General features: G+C 48.7%; 1 protein-coding gene across 4 annotated transcripts in view; it reads right to left on the reverse strand.

Moving 5' to 3' along the window:
- Positions 1-18,907, reverse strand: part of SAFB2 (scaffold attachment factor B2) — a 36,674-nt gene that overhangs the window by 4,841 nt on the left and 12,926 nt on the right. For all 4 annotated transcript variants that reach the window (XM_074025449.1, XM_074025448.1, XM_005587612.4 and 1 more), the window contains 7 exons: positions 13,225-13,374; positions 13,019-13,131; positions 8,409-8,539; positions 7,086-7,177; positions 3,644-3,780; positions 2,166-2,453; positions 1,013-1,153 (listed from right to left, as the gene is read on the reverse strand). In XM_074025449.1, coding sequence (XP_073881550.1) covers positions 1,013-1,153; positions 2,166-2,453; positions 3,644-3,780; positions 7,086-7,177; positions 8,409-8,539; positions 13,019-13,131; positions 13,225-13,308 — 986 coding nt within the window. In that variant the 5' untranslated portion in view covers positions 13,309-13,374. The remainder of the gene's footprint in view (positions 1-1,012; positions 1,154-2,165; positions 2,454-3,643; positions 3,781-7,085; positions 7,178-8,408; positions 8,540-13,018; positions 13,132-13,224; positions 13,375-18,907) is intronic.

The following is an 18,907-nucleotide window of genomic DNA, read 5'->3' on the forward strand; positions in this document are numbered from 1 at the left end:
GACTGGGATACTTATTCTATCCCATCACATAAAAAGTGTAACTGGCCTGGAAAAAAGCAAAAAGCTAGCTCAAATCGAAAGGCTTTTCTCTGGGGGCAGGAACAAAGTCGGATCCTAAAGAGAAGGGAATACAGATCTCACTGAACTAAGATTCCTCGGAGAGCTCTCAGTCAGGGGAACAGGGACAGAGGCCTCCAATGATCCCTAATCTTTGGTCTGACCCAACGCGTGGGACTTGCCGAAATTCACACCAACTCCATCCCAAAATCCAGCAGAATGAAGAGTGTGGCCTCTCAGCCTCCCTTTCCCATTCTGCCCACTCTGACACTCCTTCTAAAGGAGCCAATGAACGGGGAAATGGGTCAGAGATGTGCAGCTGAGGGGAGCCCAAAGACAGGACTTTTAAACTGGAAAACCAAGTGCTGTCTTCTTAATAAACTAGATGTACTCCTCATTTCAAAAGGCTAAAAAGCCCACCCAGACCCTCGAAATGCAAAACAGGCCTCATGAGAAATTTTGCATGTCCTCCATCTCTGGTAGCTCTCAGGCACAGGAAGCTCTGCTGGTCCAGAGCTTCGAAAGGCACGAAAGCCCCAAAGCTCCAGCATGCCTCAGGTCACGCCTCTCCTTAGCGGCGCCAACGGAGAGGGGGAGCAGCTATGGAGAGACCTCCCAGGAAGCTATGAAACCCAGAACAAGGTTGTGCTGACAAACATCGCTGCCTCACAAGAGAGCTCGGTGTCGGGGGGCCTCCACCCAGGTCCCTCCTGGCCACGCTGGAACAAGCTCTGAGATGCCTTCCCATGAGGCAAGCTGGGGATTCTGTAAACGGCCGCCAATTCCAGCAACTCGCTCAAGTTCTGGGCAAGATCAGAGTCACCCATTGTGCATCTCAGAAGTAAACGAGGCTTCAGAGCACACAGGAACCCCTGCACTGGGCTGAGAATGAGGTCAGCTGGATGCGCCAGTGCCCACAATGACTGTGGCTAAAGGAGGGGACGGGACCGCTGACCTGTCGATGGCGTGGTCCTGGTACTGGCCCCGGTCTCGATGATCGAAATCGTGGAAGCGGTGGTCCGGCCGGGGAAAGTCCGCGCGGTATCTGTCTTCCATTGCCACACGCTTTCCTTCTGGCCAATAGGCATCATCTCGTCTGGTTTTTATTTTAAAAGAATGCAAATTCCATTTATGAAAGGAGGAGAAAAAGGAAGGAGGTGGAGGTGGGGAGGGGAGCTCTCTCCCCAGACCCAGTATCGTTTAAAATGCCCTGCAGGGCTAATCTCTAAACACTCGATCATCATTGCTTTGATTTGATAAATTAAAACCCCCATTAACAGCCGAGAGGTACACTTGTATTCTCATCCAACAGTCCCGAAAGGAGCACTGCTGTGAGCTCATTGTCTCATGAGACTGTTAATACCCTGATCCCCACTCATGAGCACAAATGCAAGTGAAATGAAATATTTGATTCTTCTGGAATAGCATTCGAGTTGCCACACTTTTATTTTCCCTGCCTTCCACGGGAGCCTGAATCTCCCTCTGAGTTTCTTGCAAAAGCAAAGAGAATTAGATGAGGTGATAGTAAACTACACACAGCTCCGGATGGCATCCAATTATCTTCTTCTTGATTTTTACCAGAAAACTAGGCTCATGGAGAGTGGGGTGACAGGTGACTGTCAATTAAGCTGTTCCAGGTAGCTAGAGACCAATAAACCTACTTTCTAAACCAAAGGCAATTTCCTTTTCCACAGCGCCTGCTCTGCCTCTCTGTCTTACAAGGACACGAGATCGGCAGAGACAGCGGTGGCCAACTTGGGCCTAATGGGCATTTGGTTGTCTCACAAGACAGAGAACAGTTATGCTCCACGGGGAAGTGGAGAGGAAAAGCATCACAAACCCTTCAGCAAGTGGCAGCCATCAAGTTTCCCAGAATAACTCAAGTTGGGGGAGATGCTACACAGCCTCGAGTGGTGACAGTGAACTAATAAACCTGCAGCAGCCAGTGAGAGCTACAGGGAGTCCCCAGGGCGCATGCTCCATATCAAATTTCATTCTCCCCCTCCCGCCCCCCTCCCGGGACGGAAGGGAAGCCGCTGTTCTGTTGGAAGGGTGAACACCGCTGCCACGCTGGTCTCCGTCCTGCCCGCGCTCTGGGCAGGACTCACCGATCCAGGTCGTAGGGCCTCCGCCCCGGCCGCCGCTCCTGCTCGTAGCGCAGCTGCTCCTGCTGGCGCCGCAGCTCCTCGCGCTCGCGGTGGATGCGCTCCTGCTCCTTCCTGCGCTCACGCTCCACGCGCATGCGTTCCCGCTCTAGCCGCTCCCGCTCCATGCGCTCCCGCTCCAGCCGCTGGCGCTGGCACTCGAGCTGCAGGCGTTCCCGCTGCAGCCGGGCCTTCTCCTTCCGCTCATGGAAGGCCTCGAGGCGCTGCTCCCGCTCCCGCTGCTCGCGCTCCCTGCGGGGACAGGCGAGGCTGCCCTGAACCCCCTGTGTGAGCCTCCACGGAGAAAAAGCCCGGTGCCCAAAACTGGTTGTGAATTGGAAGCAGGAAAAAAAAATTGGATACAAAAGCTCACCGGGCTTCCCTAAAGCTGCGCGTGCAGGGGGTTACCTTACTTAAGAAAGTCACCTCAAGAAAAGCAAAGGCAGCACAGCTGGCAACATTTCTAGGTTCGCTCAAGAACATTTTCCAAATGCTATGAGCACAGCTTTTGCTTTACTGAGCAATATTTGAGGAAAAGTGACAAGAGAACGCCGGGTATCCCGACATGAAAACGCCGAATGTCAAGGCAGAGAGGGACAAACCTTCAAGACCACAGCCCAGAATGGAGCCGTGGCAAAATGACAACTGGACTCGGCTTGCAGTTTCTGACCTTGTGTGAGAGGTTTCAATAGGGAAGACCGAGACTTCAGCACCCAGGGACCATCCCATCCCATCAAAGCCACACACGGCTGGGTTTTGCGCACCGGCCAAGGTCCAACACCAGAGGAGGGGCAAAAACAGACTTTGAGCCAGCAGAAGGCTCAGCCTGTAATCCAGCACTTAGGGAGGTTGACGCAGGAGGATTGCTTGCGCCCAGGAGTTCAAGATCAGCCTGGCAACATAGCCAAACCCCATATACTGTAAAGGGCTTCCCTGACTTTATTTCAAGACAGGGTCTCACTCTGTCACCCAGTCTGGAGTGCAGTGTTGTGATCACGGCTCACTGCAGCTTTGAGCTTCTGGGCTCAGGCGATCCCCCCACCTCAACCTCCTGAGTAGCTGGGACTACAAGTGCACGCTACCGTGCCCAGCTAATTTTTAAATATTTTGTAGAGGTGGGGGTCTCGCTACATTGCCTAGGATGGTCTCGAACTCCTGGCTTCAAGTGATCCTCTGGCCCTGGCATCCCAAAGTGCTCGGATACAGGTGTGAGCCACTGCACCTGGCCCTTTGATGACTTTCATGCCACCTGGCATGTCTGGCGGCTCATGTGTCAACAGGTGCTGGCCCCTGCGCCTCAAGGACCCAGGCGAAGCACAACACCCGCCGGCCCAGGCACTGGCTCTCGGGCACACAGAGTCCTCACTCCAAGTACAGCTGGGAGAAGGACAGCCACCCCCAGAGGAAACCACCAGCCCACCACCCCGCCCAGCTCCACTCACCGCCGCCTCTCCGTTTCTCGGATCTCCCGTTCCCGCTGCCTCTGGCGCTCTCTCTCCCTTTGTTCTTTGATTTTATCAAACGACAAGATGTCTCTCTTTTCTTTGCTTTCTGACTTGCGATCCTGACTCTTGGAGCTCTGTTTGCCAAAACTGGTTTATTAATGTCAGGAAAATGATTGCAGCAAACACACAATGGAGATTATGCACGTGTGGATGAGACTAAGATTCTTTGGTCCCACATGGTGTAGATGGAAGGCTGTAGTCTCCAGACCAGAGGCCCAGGCATAGGCTGCTTCCCTCCAAGTTTGCGTTTTACTGCCTAATCCAGAATCCTGCTTTCAAATGTCAAGGGGCATTCACGGAAGAGAAGAGGTTGGCCCATGCCTCAAAAAACCTACAGGCACAGTTTTTCTAGCATAGCACAGCCAAGGACTCATATAATCCAAAGCAAACCTAGGCCTCTGAGAGCCACGGGGCACATCCGCACAGGGCCACTGTGGCCATTAGTTCAGAGGGGGACAGCAGTCAGGCCAGCTGTTTGGACAGCTGGAGGGCAGACTGCATGTTTCACATCTCAACTGCTGGCTCAGGACTCAGGCAGACAGCTCTAAATAGAATATGCCAGGCCAGGCCCAGTGGCTCACGCCTGTAATCCCAGCACTTCAGGAGGCCGAGGTGGGCAGATCACGACATCAGGAGTTCAAGACCAGCCTGACCAACATGGTGAAACCCCATCTCAAGTAAAAAAACAAAAGTCAGCCGGGCGTGGTGGCGCATGCCTGTAATCCCAGCTACTCAGGAGGCCGAGGCAAAAGAATCACTTGAACCTGGGAGGCGGAGGTGGCAGTGAGCTGAGATCGCACCACTGTACTCCAGCCTGGGAAACAGAGCAGGACTCCGTCTCAAATGAATAAATAAATAAATAAATAAATAGAATATGCCAAAATGCTTTAATGCAAAACGGTGCTCCTAATAAGGTACAGAACACTAATAGCCAATGTCTGTAATTTATTTTGTGTAGGTTTTTGGTTTTTTTGAGACCCAGTCTGGTTCTGTTGCCCAGGCTGGAGTGCAACGGCTCACTGCAGGCTCAAGTGATCCTCCCACCTCAGCCTCCTGAGTAGCTGAGACCACAGGTGCACACCACCATGCCTAATTTTTCTATTTTTGTAGAGACGGGGTTTTGTCCTGTTGTCCAGGCTGGTCTCAAACTCCTGAGTTCAAGTGATCCGCCTGCCTCATCCTCCCAAAGTGCCAGGATTATAGGCGTCAGCCACCCGCACCCAGCCTACATTCATAATTTTCTATCTGTGGCATAAAGCTCAGAGCTGTAACGACTGACTCCCATTTCAAGGTTCTCCAAGGCATCACCCAAACTAGCTACACACCAGACCCTCCCAGGAAGCTTTTAAACAACACAGAACCTGAGGCCTCCTGCTGATCCACACAGAATCTCTGGGGCAGGGGCTTGGGAAATGACATTGTTAAAAAGCTACTCAGCTTATTTTCCTAATTAGTTCCCATAGGAGAGAAAGAGCAAGCAATGAAAGACAAACCAAGCCAACAGAAAGACAGGTAAAGGTCAAGGCAGAGACATTACACCAATTATTAATAAAATGCAGGCTGGGGAGGAAGGGGCATACACACACAGGGAGACATCACCCAGCACTTTGATGGCACGCTTTGCCTATGAGACGAGCAGATGTCTTACACACACTGCAGTGGAGTAAGAAGGGGACAGGTGCCCACGTACCACCGCACAGTGGGCAGCACAGCAGGCAACAGTGCCAGCACTCCTGGGTTCTCAGGCCAGCTTAGCCACTTACTAGTGACCTGGCAGGTGCAACACACGCAGGAGTCCCCTTCACAACCTTTCTGAACAGCACTTCATTTCAAAATTTAAAAGTTAAAAGAAGCTGGGGCTAGTGGCTCACACCTGTAATCCAGCAAGTTTGGAAGGTCAAGGCGAGAGAATCACTTGAAGCCAGGCTAAGCAACAAAGTGAGACACCCCACCCTTTATTTTTTAATAGGTAAATATTATCCATAAAATTTAAAAAAAAAATGTAAAAGCAAAAAGAAAAAAAAGCAAAAAGGAAAAAGGCCAAACCTACATGTCTGTATGTAGAGACCTCCATGGCATATTACACAGAAAATGCAAGCTCCAGCACATCCTCTGTCTGTGGTCCCACGGCACGCACAGGGAACTTGTGTGCAGAGGAAGCCGAGGAGCCCAGCCGGACATACGGAGGCTTTAGTATGCCCATGCTGCATCTCCCCGAGCTGACCAGATGTTTTAATCACGCACATGTGGTCACTATTTATTTTTCAACATCACAGTGACATGGGGGTAAGATTATGGGTCTTTTTCAATGTTCTACTCTAGATTTCTCTGTATCTTATGATTTTCATGTGAAAAATGACATTAGGAATTGATACTTTATAAAATCCAAATGTTCATTTTAAAAACTAAGTCTTGGTTGGGCGCGGTGGCTCACCCATGTAATCCCAGCACTTTGGAAGGCTGAGGCTGGTGGATCACTTGAGGTCAGGAGTTGGAGACCAGCCTGGTCAATGTGGCAAAATCCCGTCTCTACTGAAAGTACACAAATTAGCCTGGTGTGGTGGCGCGCGCCTGTAATCTTAGCTACTCAAGAGGCTGAGGCAGGAGAGTCGCTTGAACCCAGAAGGCAGTGGCTGCAATGAGCGAGATCACGTCACTGCACTCCAGCCTGAGCGACACAGCAAGACTCCGTCTCAAAAAAAAAAACAAAAAACTTAAGTCTTAACCACACAAAGTGGTCCTGGCTGAATACGGTGAACTCTGCGTTCATTAAAAAAGCACAGTCACCTCACGAACATCTTAGCTAGAACCTGCAGCTGGGAAGCAGAGGTTTTTATTGTTTTCCAGAGTGAAAAATGCAAATGAGATGCTATTTCGTCTAGTTGTGAGCACAACTCGAGAGGCAGCTCTTGATCTGGTAACATGACCAACACTCTGTCCTAGGCTGGTCTCTACCTTTTTGGTTAATTTAATAGAAACTAGAAAATCAATGAAAGAAAGTAACCTGCTATTAAGTCAACCAAAGAGAAGGACCTGCCTTCCAGCTTGAAAAGCCTGGGTCTGGCCCATCCTAGCCTATGGTGGAGCTGCTGTGTGAACCGATGCTCTGTCGGAAGGCGGCACATCCCAGTCAGGAGCCAGTACGGGGCCAGCACATGGAGGGAAGCAAACACGGAGGAGCACTGCTCTGCAGAAAGCGCCAGGATTCACGTGTGTGTCTGTATCTACAATCTACACAATTATCATGCCTCCTACAAACTTCAAAGAACTCTTTAAGATTTTAAAGGCGAAACAGCATTGTTTTCATAATGCGAATCAAACGGGTCGTGGAGCCATCGTGAGAAACAGCTGGCCCTGAGATGGCGGAGGCAATACTCACTCTCTCTTTGGACCTGCTGGTGGTTTTCACGCTAATGACAGGCTCTCCTTTCGATTTATCCATCACAACCGTCCGCTCCATTCCTCTGCTTCCTTCAGGACAAAACACAGCAAACTATGAAAACCTGTGGACGCCCCAACTTCCTGTAGTAAACAGCGCTCTGATGGACTCTGGACACACAAGGCATGAGTCAAGTGACTGACACCAGCCTTGGGAGCCTCTATTTCTCATCTATTGTGAGCGACACAATAACGCGGGCACAGCACAACGGGGGCACCCTCACGGGTCTTTGTACAACTGGAGGGACCTGTTCCCAACCTACAGCTTAAACCTGCAGCACGCACACAGACACAGCCGTCCCGCAGAGCCCTCTGTGACCCTCCACACTAAACCCACACAGCTCTGGAGCTGGTCTATGCTGTCACTCCTCCCTGACGTTCTGTGAAGCTCTGCAGTATCCAGTCCATGCTCAGAATCACACTGCAGCTCTGAGGGAGTGCCTTGCCAGACGGGTGGGCTTCCCTCCATTCATTTCCAGCAATAAAGGCTTCCCAACCAATTCTCTCTCCTGACAACAGAACCACCAGGCTCTAAGCACTGGAACAATGACTTATTTGGGGAGATTTATAATACTTGAGGAACATTTTAAAAACACGTTCCTCATGAGACTCGGGGTAAATTAGCCCGAGAGCTGAAGATCCAGCTTGTAATGTGCTGTACCAAATTTCAATGCTCCAGATGGCTGGGTTTTGTTTCTGTTTTTTTTCTTCCTTGATGGGGGAGGTGGAGTTGGCTTATTTTTTTTGCCACAAAACATTCTGAGTCTTATAGAGATTCAAAGGTGTAAAGCACAATGAACTTTTACAAAATGACAACAGAAGTGGCATCGTCCAAATACAACCACTTCAACAGATGCTTGGAGGTTTCAGTTTTCTCTGTATTTTTACTACCTCCAGCTTTAACATAATGTGGGAAAAACTTGACTGCACACCTGCAAAATAGCATCAGGTTAGTTACAAGAAACTTGGACAACTCACTCTCAAGCCAAAGGCCCTGAGAAAGCCAGAACTCAGGCAGCTGAGTTCAGCAATACACGTCAAGCCCTGAGTCCCAAGCACTTCTGGATTCCTGATGTTGTATGGAAACTCCTTTAAGCCATTTCATCAACAGACTCTTGTTTCTTCAACGGTGACATATGAACAGCGAAACAGCCATGTCACCAGAGCTTGCTGTCCTCATCTTCCCTCGGAACCCCATCTACTCACCACCCGTGCCAGGCCTTGGGCCTTACCCTTCCCCTAGCACTTAAAAGACTCTCATCACCTGATTTGGTGACTCTAGACCGACTTGTAGGTCCAGGTTTCAGCTCATCCTGGTCTTTTTCTTCCTTTTTAATGTCTTCAGGCTTTTTTTCCTCCTTCTTCTCAATCTTCTCCTCCTTCTTAATTACGGTTCTATTTAAAAACATGGTTATCAAATTGAGTTCACAAGACTCTGTAACAGGAACGGCTCACCCAGAGCCTCACTCACACATACTCAGATGTCCACGCAAAACAAAATCACCCCGGCGGCAATCAGGTGGGAAAAAATTATTTGAAAACCATAACAACAACAATACTCCTCTTTAGATACAGGCCGTATTCCCACTTCTATTACTTGCTCAACTGAGGGATATGCACAATGAAATTCCTGGGGATGCATTTCCAAAATGCCAGACAGGCTGGCATGCAAGAGTGGCGTGCAGGTGGAGACGAGAAACATGCCAACTACATGAGAACACTTCTAAAAAGTTTAATGTTTCATCATGTATGTGTGGAACATTGTTTATAAGCTTTATAGGGAAAAGCATTTCTTCCCAATATAGCCTCAATAGGACAGAGGCCCAGTGGCAGGACGCCAAGCCCCCACTGCACAGAGTGGCAGGCCATTTACCCGTGAGGCCAACACCCCTCGGTTAGTAACTACTGCATACTTTTAGGGAGTTAAATGATGTGTTATGTGCCAGTGAATATGGGAAGGTGTTAAGTGCCATTTCAACCAAAAGCAACTTTCTTCTAAGCAGTGAAATAAATCATCTTCACCACTCAAACTCAGCTGCCGCGTTCCCTAATGCCATTCGTCTCAGGCAATTAAACTGCACACTGACTCAACACCAACAATGTGCCAGGGTCCAGGCAGGAAAGTCAGGCCTCTGCAAGGCCCTCCAGCAAGCACCTGTTGGCCTCTCCCCAACCGACCCAGGCAGGGTTCCTGGCAGAGCTCCAGCCATGCCAGGGAAGCCTCTGATTGCCCCATCTCCCTTGCCCTTCTCAACCTCCACATCATGTTGTCTTTTTTTAAAAAAAAATACTCATTTTGAGAAAAACTGACTATTGTAAATCATCTTATCTCCTCTCCCTCATCCCTATGACGACCACGAGGGCGGCCTTACTGTCAATCACTGGGTCTGCCTGACTGCGGTGATCTACGGTGACGTTATATAGAGTGTCTTAGGCGTGACATGAACGAGGTCATACTTCATATACTGCTCTACAGCTTACTTTTGTTACCTCATGGTATGCTTTAAAGAAGGGTCTTTAGGCCGGTCATGGTGGCTCATGCCTGTAATCCCAGCACTTCGGGAGACCGAGGCAGATGGATCACAAGGTCAGGAGTTTGAGACCAGCCTGGCCAACATGGTGAAACCCCATCTCTACTAAAAACACAAAAACATTTAGCCGGGTGTGGTGGCGCATGCCTGTAATCCCAGCTACTCGGGAGGCCGAGGCAGGAGAACTGCTAGAACCCAGGAGGCGAAGGTTGCAGTGAGCCGCGATTGCACCACTGCACTCCAGCCTGTCAAGAGAGAGAGACTCCATTTCAAAAAACAGAAAAAGGAAAAAAACACAAAAAAACAAAAAGAAGGGTCTTTAGACCCTGAGACAGAACTCAGGGGGAATAAAAAGGAGGTGGCTGGATACAGGTGTGGGCTACCACTTCCAAGTAATTTTTAAATTTTTGATAGAGACAGGGTCTTGCTCTTTTGCTCAGGTTGGTTTCCACCCTGGCCTCAAGCAATTCTCCCACCTTGGTCCTGCAAACGACTAGGATTATAGGCGTGAGCTGCTGCACCTGGCCCCAAGTTGAAATAAGTAGGCCCCTGAGTAATGGGTGTCAGATGAGCCTTCATGAACTTGCAACGGGGCAGGACGGGACAGGGCGGGGGTGGGGGGTTGGCTGCTTTCACCTGCCGCACAAGATTCTGTGTTTATTCATCTGCTTTCCTTCTAGTAGATAAATACATGTGCTGGAAAAAAGACTGGAAGGATATCCAACAAAAAGAATCATCCCTGGGTGCTGGGATTACACCTGACACTTACATGTGCTTTCTGGATAACAACTGTATAAAAACCAGCACTCATCCAAGACGGCAAAGGCGAGCCCCTCTTCTTCCCTTCTTTGGAAAGCTTCTCTATTTCACAAGACCGACCACCAATCTAGAAATCCTTCAAACGGAAGGAAAGGCTAATGAAGGTGTCAATTTGAAGGAAAAAATAAGGTCAAAACAAATTTTAAAATGCTCAACCTCCTAGGCAAACAACCTGCAGGAAGTTCGGTCTTAAAGGTCTTAAGTTCATCACCCAGTTAAGAGCCATGGGGCTCCGAGCGACCTTCATAGGTTGAATCCCAGCCTTGCCGTTTCCCAGAAAACTCAGGCAGGACGTGTTCCCCTATCTAGGCCTGTATCCTCTCCTACATAGAGCACGTGCCTCCCAGGGCTACTGCAAGGACCGAGAAAACTGCTGCATTCCCAATGCTGGCCACAGGACCATGCCATACTGTTAGCTAATTATTACCACCTTTCCCACAAATGCAGAAAAGCAATGAATGAAACACAAGATACCAAGAATACCGCAAACCTGCAACAACAGTTCCCCATCTTCCACCAATACAGACTTTTTTTCTCAGCAATGCTGATGGGATGTGTCTTTTTGAAGTTGCTGATTAAATTAGGGTGCTCACCAACCCCCCGCCCCCTCCAAGTTCATGAAGGTTCATCTGACACCCATTACTCAGGGGCCTACTTATTTCAACTTGGGGCCAGGTGCAGCAGCTCACGCCTATAATCCTAGTCTTTTGCGGGACCAAGGTAGGAGAATTGCTTGAGGCCAGGGTGGAAATCAACCTGAGCAAAAGAGCAAGACCCTGTCTCTATCAAAAATTTAAAAATTACCAGGGAGTGGTAGCCATGCCTGTAGCCCCAGCTACTAGAGTGGCTGAGGTGGGAGGATCACTTGGGCTTGGGAGGTCAAGGCTGTAGTGAGCCATGATTGCGTCACTGCACTCCAACCTGGGTGACCCATCTCAAAAAGTAAAATGCTTTTTAAAAATAACAATTCCAGGCCGGGCGCGGTGGCTCAAGCCTGTAATCCCAGCACTTTGGGAGGCCGAGACGGGCGGATCACTAGGTCAGGAGATCGAGACCATCCTGGCGAACATGGTGAAACCCCGTCTCTACTAAAAAAATACAAAAAACTAGCCGGGCGAGGTGGCGGGCGCCTGTAGTCCCAGCTACTCGGGAGGCTGAGGCAGGAGAATGGCGTAAACCCGGGGGGCGGAGCTTGCAGTGAGCTGAGATCCGGCCACTGCACTCCAGCCCGGGCAACAGAGCCAGACTCCATCTCAAAAAAAAAAAAAAAAAAAAAAAAAAAAACAATTCCAATTAAATATAATAATTCCAATTTGGCCATGATGTAAATTGGTAATTACATCTCCAAAAACCCAGTTCAACTATGTCCACAGACATGTTTACTCTCTAAACTGTACTGACAATGTAAACTTAAGGCAGACACTCAGCCTTCTGAGACATTGCCCTGATCAGATACACCACCGAAATCTACCTTCTCAAAAGCCTACAATTGTGTTAAAAATATAAATAAGCCACACCTGCCTTGAAAGATCTGTCCCTACCTCCATTTTGATTCGATATAAATCACCCCTTTATAAAAATAGAACCTCAGACCCATGGTTCCCAACCACTAGGCCAAGATACCCCAGGGTGCCACCGTGAACTCACAGGGTGCCTTGGGATATTTTTAATTTTGAAGTAAACACAGCAATACTTGCCATCTGTCAGACACAGCACCAACTTGCTCAAAGTCATTCACTGCAACACTAGACCAGGCTACATTCCTTTGGATGATGCTTTATCTTTGAAAAACTGGGTTTATGACAGTTGCTGTGATTAATAAGTGAGAACTACATGAAAATCAACATGGATGAGGAAATGATTCCGAGGTCTGAGAGGCTGTACAAGGGACCAGAATATGGAAAAGGACATAAAATAATAGTATTCTTTCATTTTGTGTATACTGATTTTTCAAAAGGCTAATCACTTGTCAGGACACAAATACATGCTGAGGATCATCTGCATCCACTTTTTAAAGACACGGGCTACTTCGTTAAATAGCTTTAAACAGAAAGCTGAAGATTGGCAGTGCGTGGTGGCTCACACCTGTAATCTCAGCACTTTGAGAGGCCAAGGCGGGCAGATCACGTGAGCTCAAGAATTTGAGACCAGCCTTGGTAACATGGCGAAACCACGTCTCTACAAAAAATGCTAAAAGTAGCCTGGCTGGGTGGTGTATGCCTGCAGTAGTCCCGGTTACTTGGGAGGCTGGAGTAAGAGACTCACTTAAGCCTGGAAGGTGGAGGCTGCAGTGCCACTGCACTCCATCCTAGGTGACAGAGTGAGTCCCTGTCTCCAAAAAATAAATAAATAAGGCTGAATATTGAAGTGGCAGCAGAACACAAAAATCAGCTGAGACTCCAGCAGGAAGCTGGAAAGGCTGCGTGGGTAGAGGTGGGGACAGAGTGTGTTTTTCAAGGCCCACGGTGGCTGCCCTTGCCCTCCTCCCAGGGATTCCAAGAGGAGGTTTGAAAATTCACTTTACTTTTCAATTTTGATCTCCACAGAATGATGTCTGTCGACACTCGATAATTTTTCCTTCTTCACTTCGCACTCTTTTCTGTCGGAAAGCTTTTTCCCAGCAGGCTCGTTTTTGGCCTAAAATATAATACAGACAGAAATGATGTGTGGCCCAGGCCTTCTCACTTGCAAACTCCATTTGCGAGTTACCATAGACGAGAACTGCCTCACCTTCTCTACGGAAATCATTCGTCCATGCAGCTCAGTCCTGTGGAGATGGCTGATGCACTTGGTTGCCTCGTCGGATGTCGACATGGTGACGAATCCATAGCATCGAGCCCCCGGGCTGCGGGCGTTCGTTACCACTTTGGCCCCAACAACCTTCATGAAAAAGGGCACTCTTACTGTCTCATACAAATGACCACACAACTTGCTAAAGTTATTACCTGACAATCAGAATCATTTTCACTATTTGTCACCTCTCCCCATATTAGTACTTTTCCACTATTAGTTACTGAATTGGTTCCAATTAATCCTGACCTATCCAAATACAATTGCTTTTTTTTTTTTTTTTGAGACACAGTCTCACTCTGTCACCCAGGCTGGAGTGTAGTGTCCTGATCTCGACTCACTGCAAGCTCTGTCTCCTGGGTTCAAGCAATTCTCCTGCCTCAGCCTCCCAAGTAGCTGGGATTACAGGTACTGACCACCACGCCCAGCTAATTTTTGTGTTTTTAGTAGAGATGGAAGTTTCCCCATGTTGGCCAGGCTGGTCTCCAACTTCTGACCTCAAGTGATCTACCCCAGTCGGCCTCCCAAAGTGCTGGGATTACAGGCGTGAGCCACCGTACCCAGCCACTAAATACAATTGCTTTTAATACAAGATCAGTCATCACAATGAAAACACACAAACATGCAAGGTTATAAAACCATTAAACTTCATTACTCACAACTAATAACCAGAAGTCCTACCCATCCACATCGTTTTCTCTATTTCCACTGTGCCCACGAACAGCTGTGGGGCTACTAAGCAACGCACCCATCCACTCCAGCTGGGCCTGAGAACAGCTTGACTCAGACCCGGACTGTCGGGAATGTTCCCATGGGGAAAGGACTTCCACTTCTGGCCGAGATGGGAGAACTAAGCATTGTCTTCCTGCCTGAAACAACTGACAAACGTGATGAAACGTAGGCCATGACGGTTTTCAGATCCTGGACAACAGGCTGCCCGAGACAGCGATCCCTGAGAGCTTCCTGACTGCCCCTGCTCACTGCCTGAAGTTCCCAGGCAATGGGGGATGGGTAAAATAGCACTGAGATTCTGAGACCAAGGCAGAGAGAAACCACAGAACTGAGGATCAGAGAGGACACAGCCACACAGAGCAAGCTGAAGAGACCCACAGAGGGCTCCTCCCGCCCAGTGCATGTGTGTGCAAGGAAACCAGAGGCTGGGACAGCACCACTCATAAGGAGCAGAGGGAACAATCACTGGGGGCACTCAGGGCCACAAATGGTTTGCTCTTCCCAATAGCCAGGGTGGAAAGGCTGGTAATTCACGGGCATCAGACCCACTACTCAGAGGGCATTGCCCAGTAGTGAGACCAAATCAGCCCAAACTGAAGGCTACTTTGACCCTGACTTAGCATAAAAGCCCCACAAGGACCAAAGTGTGTCAAGTACCTCAGCTGTGCACCAGAAAAAAGCTCAAGGGTATTTGTAGAGATACAAGTATAACTAGCACCCAACAAAATACAATTCACAACATCCCATAAAAAATTACCGGGACAGGCTGGGCACAGTGGCTCATGCCTGTAATCCCAGCACTTTCTGAGGCCAAGGCGGGTGGATCACTTGAGGCCAGGTGTTCAAAACCAGCCTGGGCAACACGGAGAAACTACATCTCTACCAAAAATTTTAAAAATTAGCTGGGTGTAGTGGTGTGATGCCTGTGGTCTCAGCTACTCAGGAGGCTGAGGTGAGAAGATTGCTTGAGCCTGGGAGGTTGAGGCTGCAGTGAGCACCACTGTACTCCAACCTGAGCGACACGGTGAGATCCTGTCTCTATGGGAAAACAAAACAAAACAAAAAACAGAAGAAACTTAAAAGCAGCCAGAGGAAAAGAGACAAATTGGAAACTAAAGGAACAAGGATTAAGTTAACCTAGAATTCTTTTTTTTTTTTTTTTTTCCTGAGACGGAGTCTCGCTCTGTCGCCCAGGCTGGAGTGCAGTGGCCGGATCTCAGCTTACTGCAAGCTCCGCCTCCCGGGTTCACGCCATTCTCCTGCCTCAGCCTCCCGAGTAGCTAGGACTACAGGCCCCCGCCACCTCGCCCGGCTATTTTTTTTTTTTTTTTTGTATTTTTTAGTAGAGACAGGGTTTCACCGTGTTAGCCAGGATGGTCTCGATCTCCTGACCTTGTGATCCACCTGTCTTGGCCTCCCAAAGTGCTGGGATTACAGGCTTGAGCCACCGCGCCCGGCCAAGTTAACCTAGAATTCTATACCCAGTGAAAATTTATTTCAAAATGAAGACAAAGTAAAGACTTTTTCTGACATGCAAAAGAAACAAGAACACATCACCAGCAACCCCACACTACAAGAAACTTTCAGTTCCTTCAGGAGGGAAGAAGATGATCTCCGACGGGATGTACAACAAAAAGCAAGGAAGAGCACCTGGCGAGGTGAACATGATTTTTTCCAGTCATTTCTGGGTCTCTTTAAAAGATAACTGTTCGGCTGGGCGTGGTGGCTCACGCCTGTAATCCTAGCACTCTGGGAGGCCAAGGCAGGCGGATCATGAGGTCAGGAGATCGAGACCATCCTGGCTAACACAGTGAAACTCCGTCTCTACTAAAAATACAAAAAATTAGCCGGGCATGGTGGCGGGCACCTGTAGTCCCAGCTACTTGGGAGGTTGAGGCAGGAGAATGGCGTGAACCCGGGAGGCAGAGGTTGCAGTGAGCCAAGATCGCGCCACTGCACTCCAGCCTGGGCAACAGAGCGAGACTCTGTCTCAAACAAACAAACAAAAAAAAACTGTTCAAAGCAAAAAAGCCAAACCACAGCAAGTCAAAGCCAACAAAATATTGGGTGACTTCTTCAAGAGAAGTAAACTGTATGACAATAACATCACGAAGATCGACAGGAGGGGAAATGCAAGTATATTCCCGCGGATAGTTCTTGCACTACACTGAACCCAACAGAGCACCACTTGCAGACAGACTGTAAGGGAAGATGTGTACTGTAATCCTACAAGCAGCCAGTAAACCACAATGACAAAGAGAGTAAATAAGCCATCAGTCATCAAAGGACTCAACCCACAAGGCGGCAGATAAATGGGAAAAAGAGATAAATGAACAAACATCATGAACAGAAAACAGACAGCAAGATAGCAGATTCAACGCCAGCCCCACCAGCACTGGCGCACAGAGTGAACGTTTCCCCAAAACACAGGAGTCCTGCTCTCTGACCCATCTCTGACTCAGTGGGTCAACCTGAGTAAGGCATTCCCCGTCTCTGGACCTCATGGCCCCAACTATGAAATGACAAGGTGGAACCCACACGCTCGAGGTTCCCATCAGACTCTGACGTCCTGTGGTTTAGACCACACAAATGGAGGAGTCGAGACTCTGCCTGAAGTGTCATGGCCAAAGGGACAAAAGACTCTCCTCACAGAAACACAGACGCCACTTCCCATATCACAGCTGAAGCCAATGATGACGTCATTCTACCTTACCATCAAATTAATCATCCTTACAAGGACATTTCTTCTGACAGACAAAACCCAAATGAGAGGAGGCACCATACTAAGCTTGTACGTCCCCATCCCTGGGCAGTGCCATCCGCCCTGGAGCTTGTCACAGCAGCCTCTGCATGCTTCAGTCAAGTAGCCGAGTGGTGTCCTGCCCCTCTGGCCTTCCTACGTCCTCCTGTTTTTGTCCAGAGCTGAGACCCACAGGCAAGGCCAACTCTATCACTCACGCCTCGGCTGAATGTCACTTCTTCAGCGAGGTCTGCTGAAGCTGTCTCCCGAATCTAAACATGGTCTCCCCAACATACTGATAGCGTACTCTAACCTTCCTTAATAGGCTCATCACAACACATATGTGTTTATTTCTTAAACTGTCTTTTTCCCATCAGACTAAAAAATTTGTGATGACAGTAACCATGTATGTTTACTTCTGCTTAATCGTGTCTGAGTGAAGTCAAAAAAGTAACTGAAGAAACGGGTTATTCATGGTTATAAGAATTTCCTAAGCCCTTGTTGAACAGACTGTTAAGAGAAAAACTGAACTAAATGCTTTCTCTGGGTCCTGTCTGCTTCTTAAGCAATGAAACATTAACCAACACCTGATCGGGTGACACAGACCTAGACAAAAGAACAGCTTCTGTAGCCAGAAGGCTGTGTCGGACAGGCCCCGCTCTGCCTGGAATCAGGGCACCATCCAGACACTAAATGGTGAGTCTTCTCCTTTGGAAGCCACTCCCCAGAGGCACCCAGGAGACCAGGGGAGTGCCAACTGCTTATCAGAAGACTCTTGATTAAGTGCGGTGGCTCACGTCTGTAATCCCAGCACTTTGGGAGGCCGAGCAGGCAGATCACATAGGTCAGGAGTTGGAGACCAGCCTGGTCAACATGGTGAAACCTCATCTCTACTGAAAATACAAAAATTAGCCAGGCATGGTGGTGGGTGCCTGTAATCCCAGCTACTCAGGAAGCTGAGGCACGAGAATCACTTGAACCTGGGAGGCGGTGGTCGCAGTGAGCCAAGATCACACCACCGCACTTTAGCCTGGGCAACAGAGCGAGACGCGGTCTCAAAAAAAAAAAAAAAGAAGACTCTTACATTAATTCATTCCAAACAGTGGAATCATTTTAAATTGTCCTCCTCAACTTCCTTTGGAAAGCTGCTTAATTGTACTATTTTTCTCCTGCCCCCATAAGCAGCATCTTAGTGATTTTTGAACCACGATCATGTCAAACTATATACTTAAAATGCTAAATTATATGAAAGTCAATTATTCATGTCATTCTTTTTTTTTTTTTTTTTTGAGACAGTTTCACTCTGTTACCCAGGTAGGAGTGCAGTGGCACAATCTTGGCTCACTGCAACCTCTGCCTCCTGGGTTCAAGTGATTCTCCTGCCTCAGCTTCCCAAGTAGCTGGGACTACAGGCACACACCACCACGGCTGGCTAATTTTTTGTATTTTTAGTAGAGACAGGGGTTAGCCATGTTGGCCAGGATGGTCTTGATCTCCTGACCTTAGGTGATCTGCCCGTCTCAGCCTCCCAATTTATTCTTAAGGGAAAAAAACTGATCATGTCAGCTTTAAGTTTTGCTTAGGACAAAAGACCATAAGTCTCTTTGAGACCAGTTAGAAAGAACCCCAAGAACATTGAGATGGAGGCTGTTTATACTGCTGTTCTGAGCACTGCTGTGATATGACCAACCACGTGCCCTGCTCGGCACCCTAGTTACTGTGAGTCAGGAAATAAGGTGCACTGCACAAGACTGGGCGAGCTTTGTTGCTGTCCTTTTTTTTTTTTTTTCAGACGGAGTCTCATTCTGTCACGCAGGCTGGGGTGCAGTGGCCGGATCTCAGCTCACTGCAAGCTCCGCCTCCTGGATTTACGCCATTCTCCTGCCTCAGCCTCCCTGAAGTAGCTGGGACTCCCTGAGCAGCTGGGACTACAGGCGCCCGCCGCCTCACCCGGCTAGTTTTTTTGTATTTTTTAGTAGAGACGGGGTTTCACCATGTTAGCCAAGATGGTCTCGATCTCCTGACCTTGTGATCTGCCCGTCTCAGCCTCCCAAAGTCCTGGGATTACAGGCTTGAGCCACCACGCCCAGCCATTGTTGTCGTTTTTTAGTAAACACAAGGTCTTGCTATGTTCCCTGGCTGGTCTTGAAC

This window comes from Macaca fascicularis, chromosome 19 (assembly GCF_037993035.2).
Source record: "Macaca fascicularis isolate 582-1 chromosome 19, T2T-MFA8v1.1".
Classification (NCBI taxonomy): domain Eukaryota; kingdom Metazoa; phylum Chordata; class Mammalia; order Primates; family Cercopithecidae; genus Macaca; species Macaca fascicularis.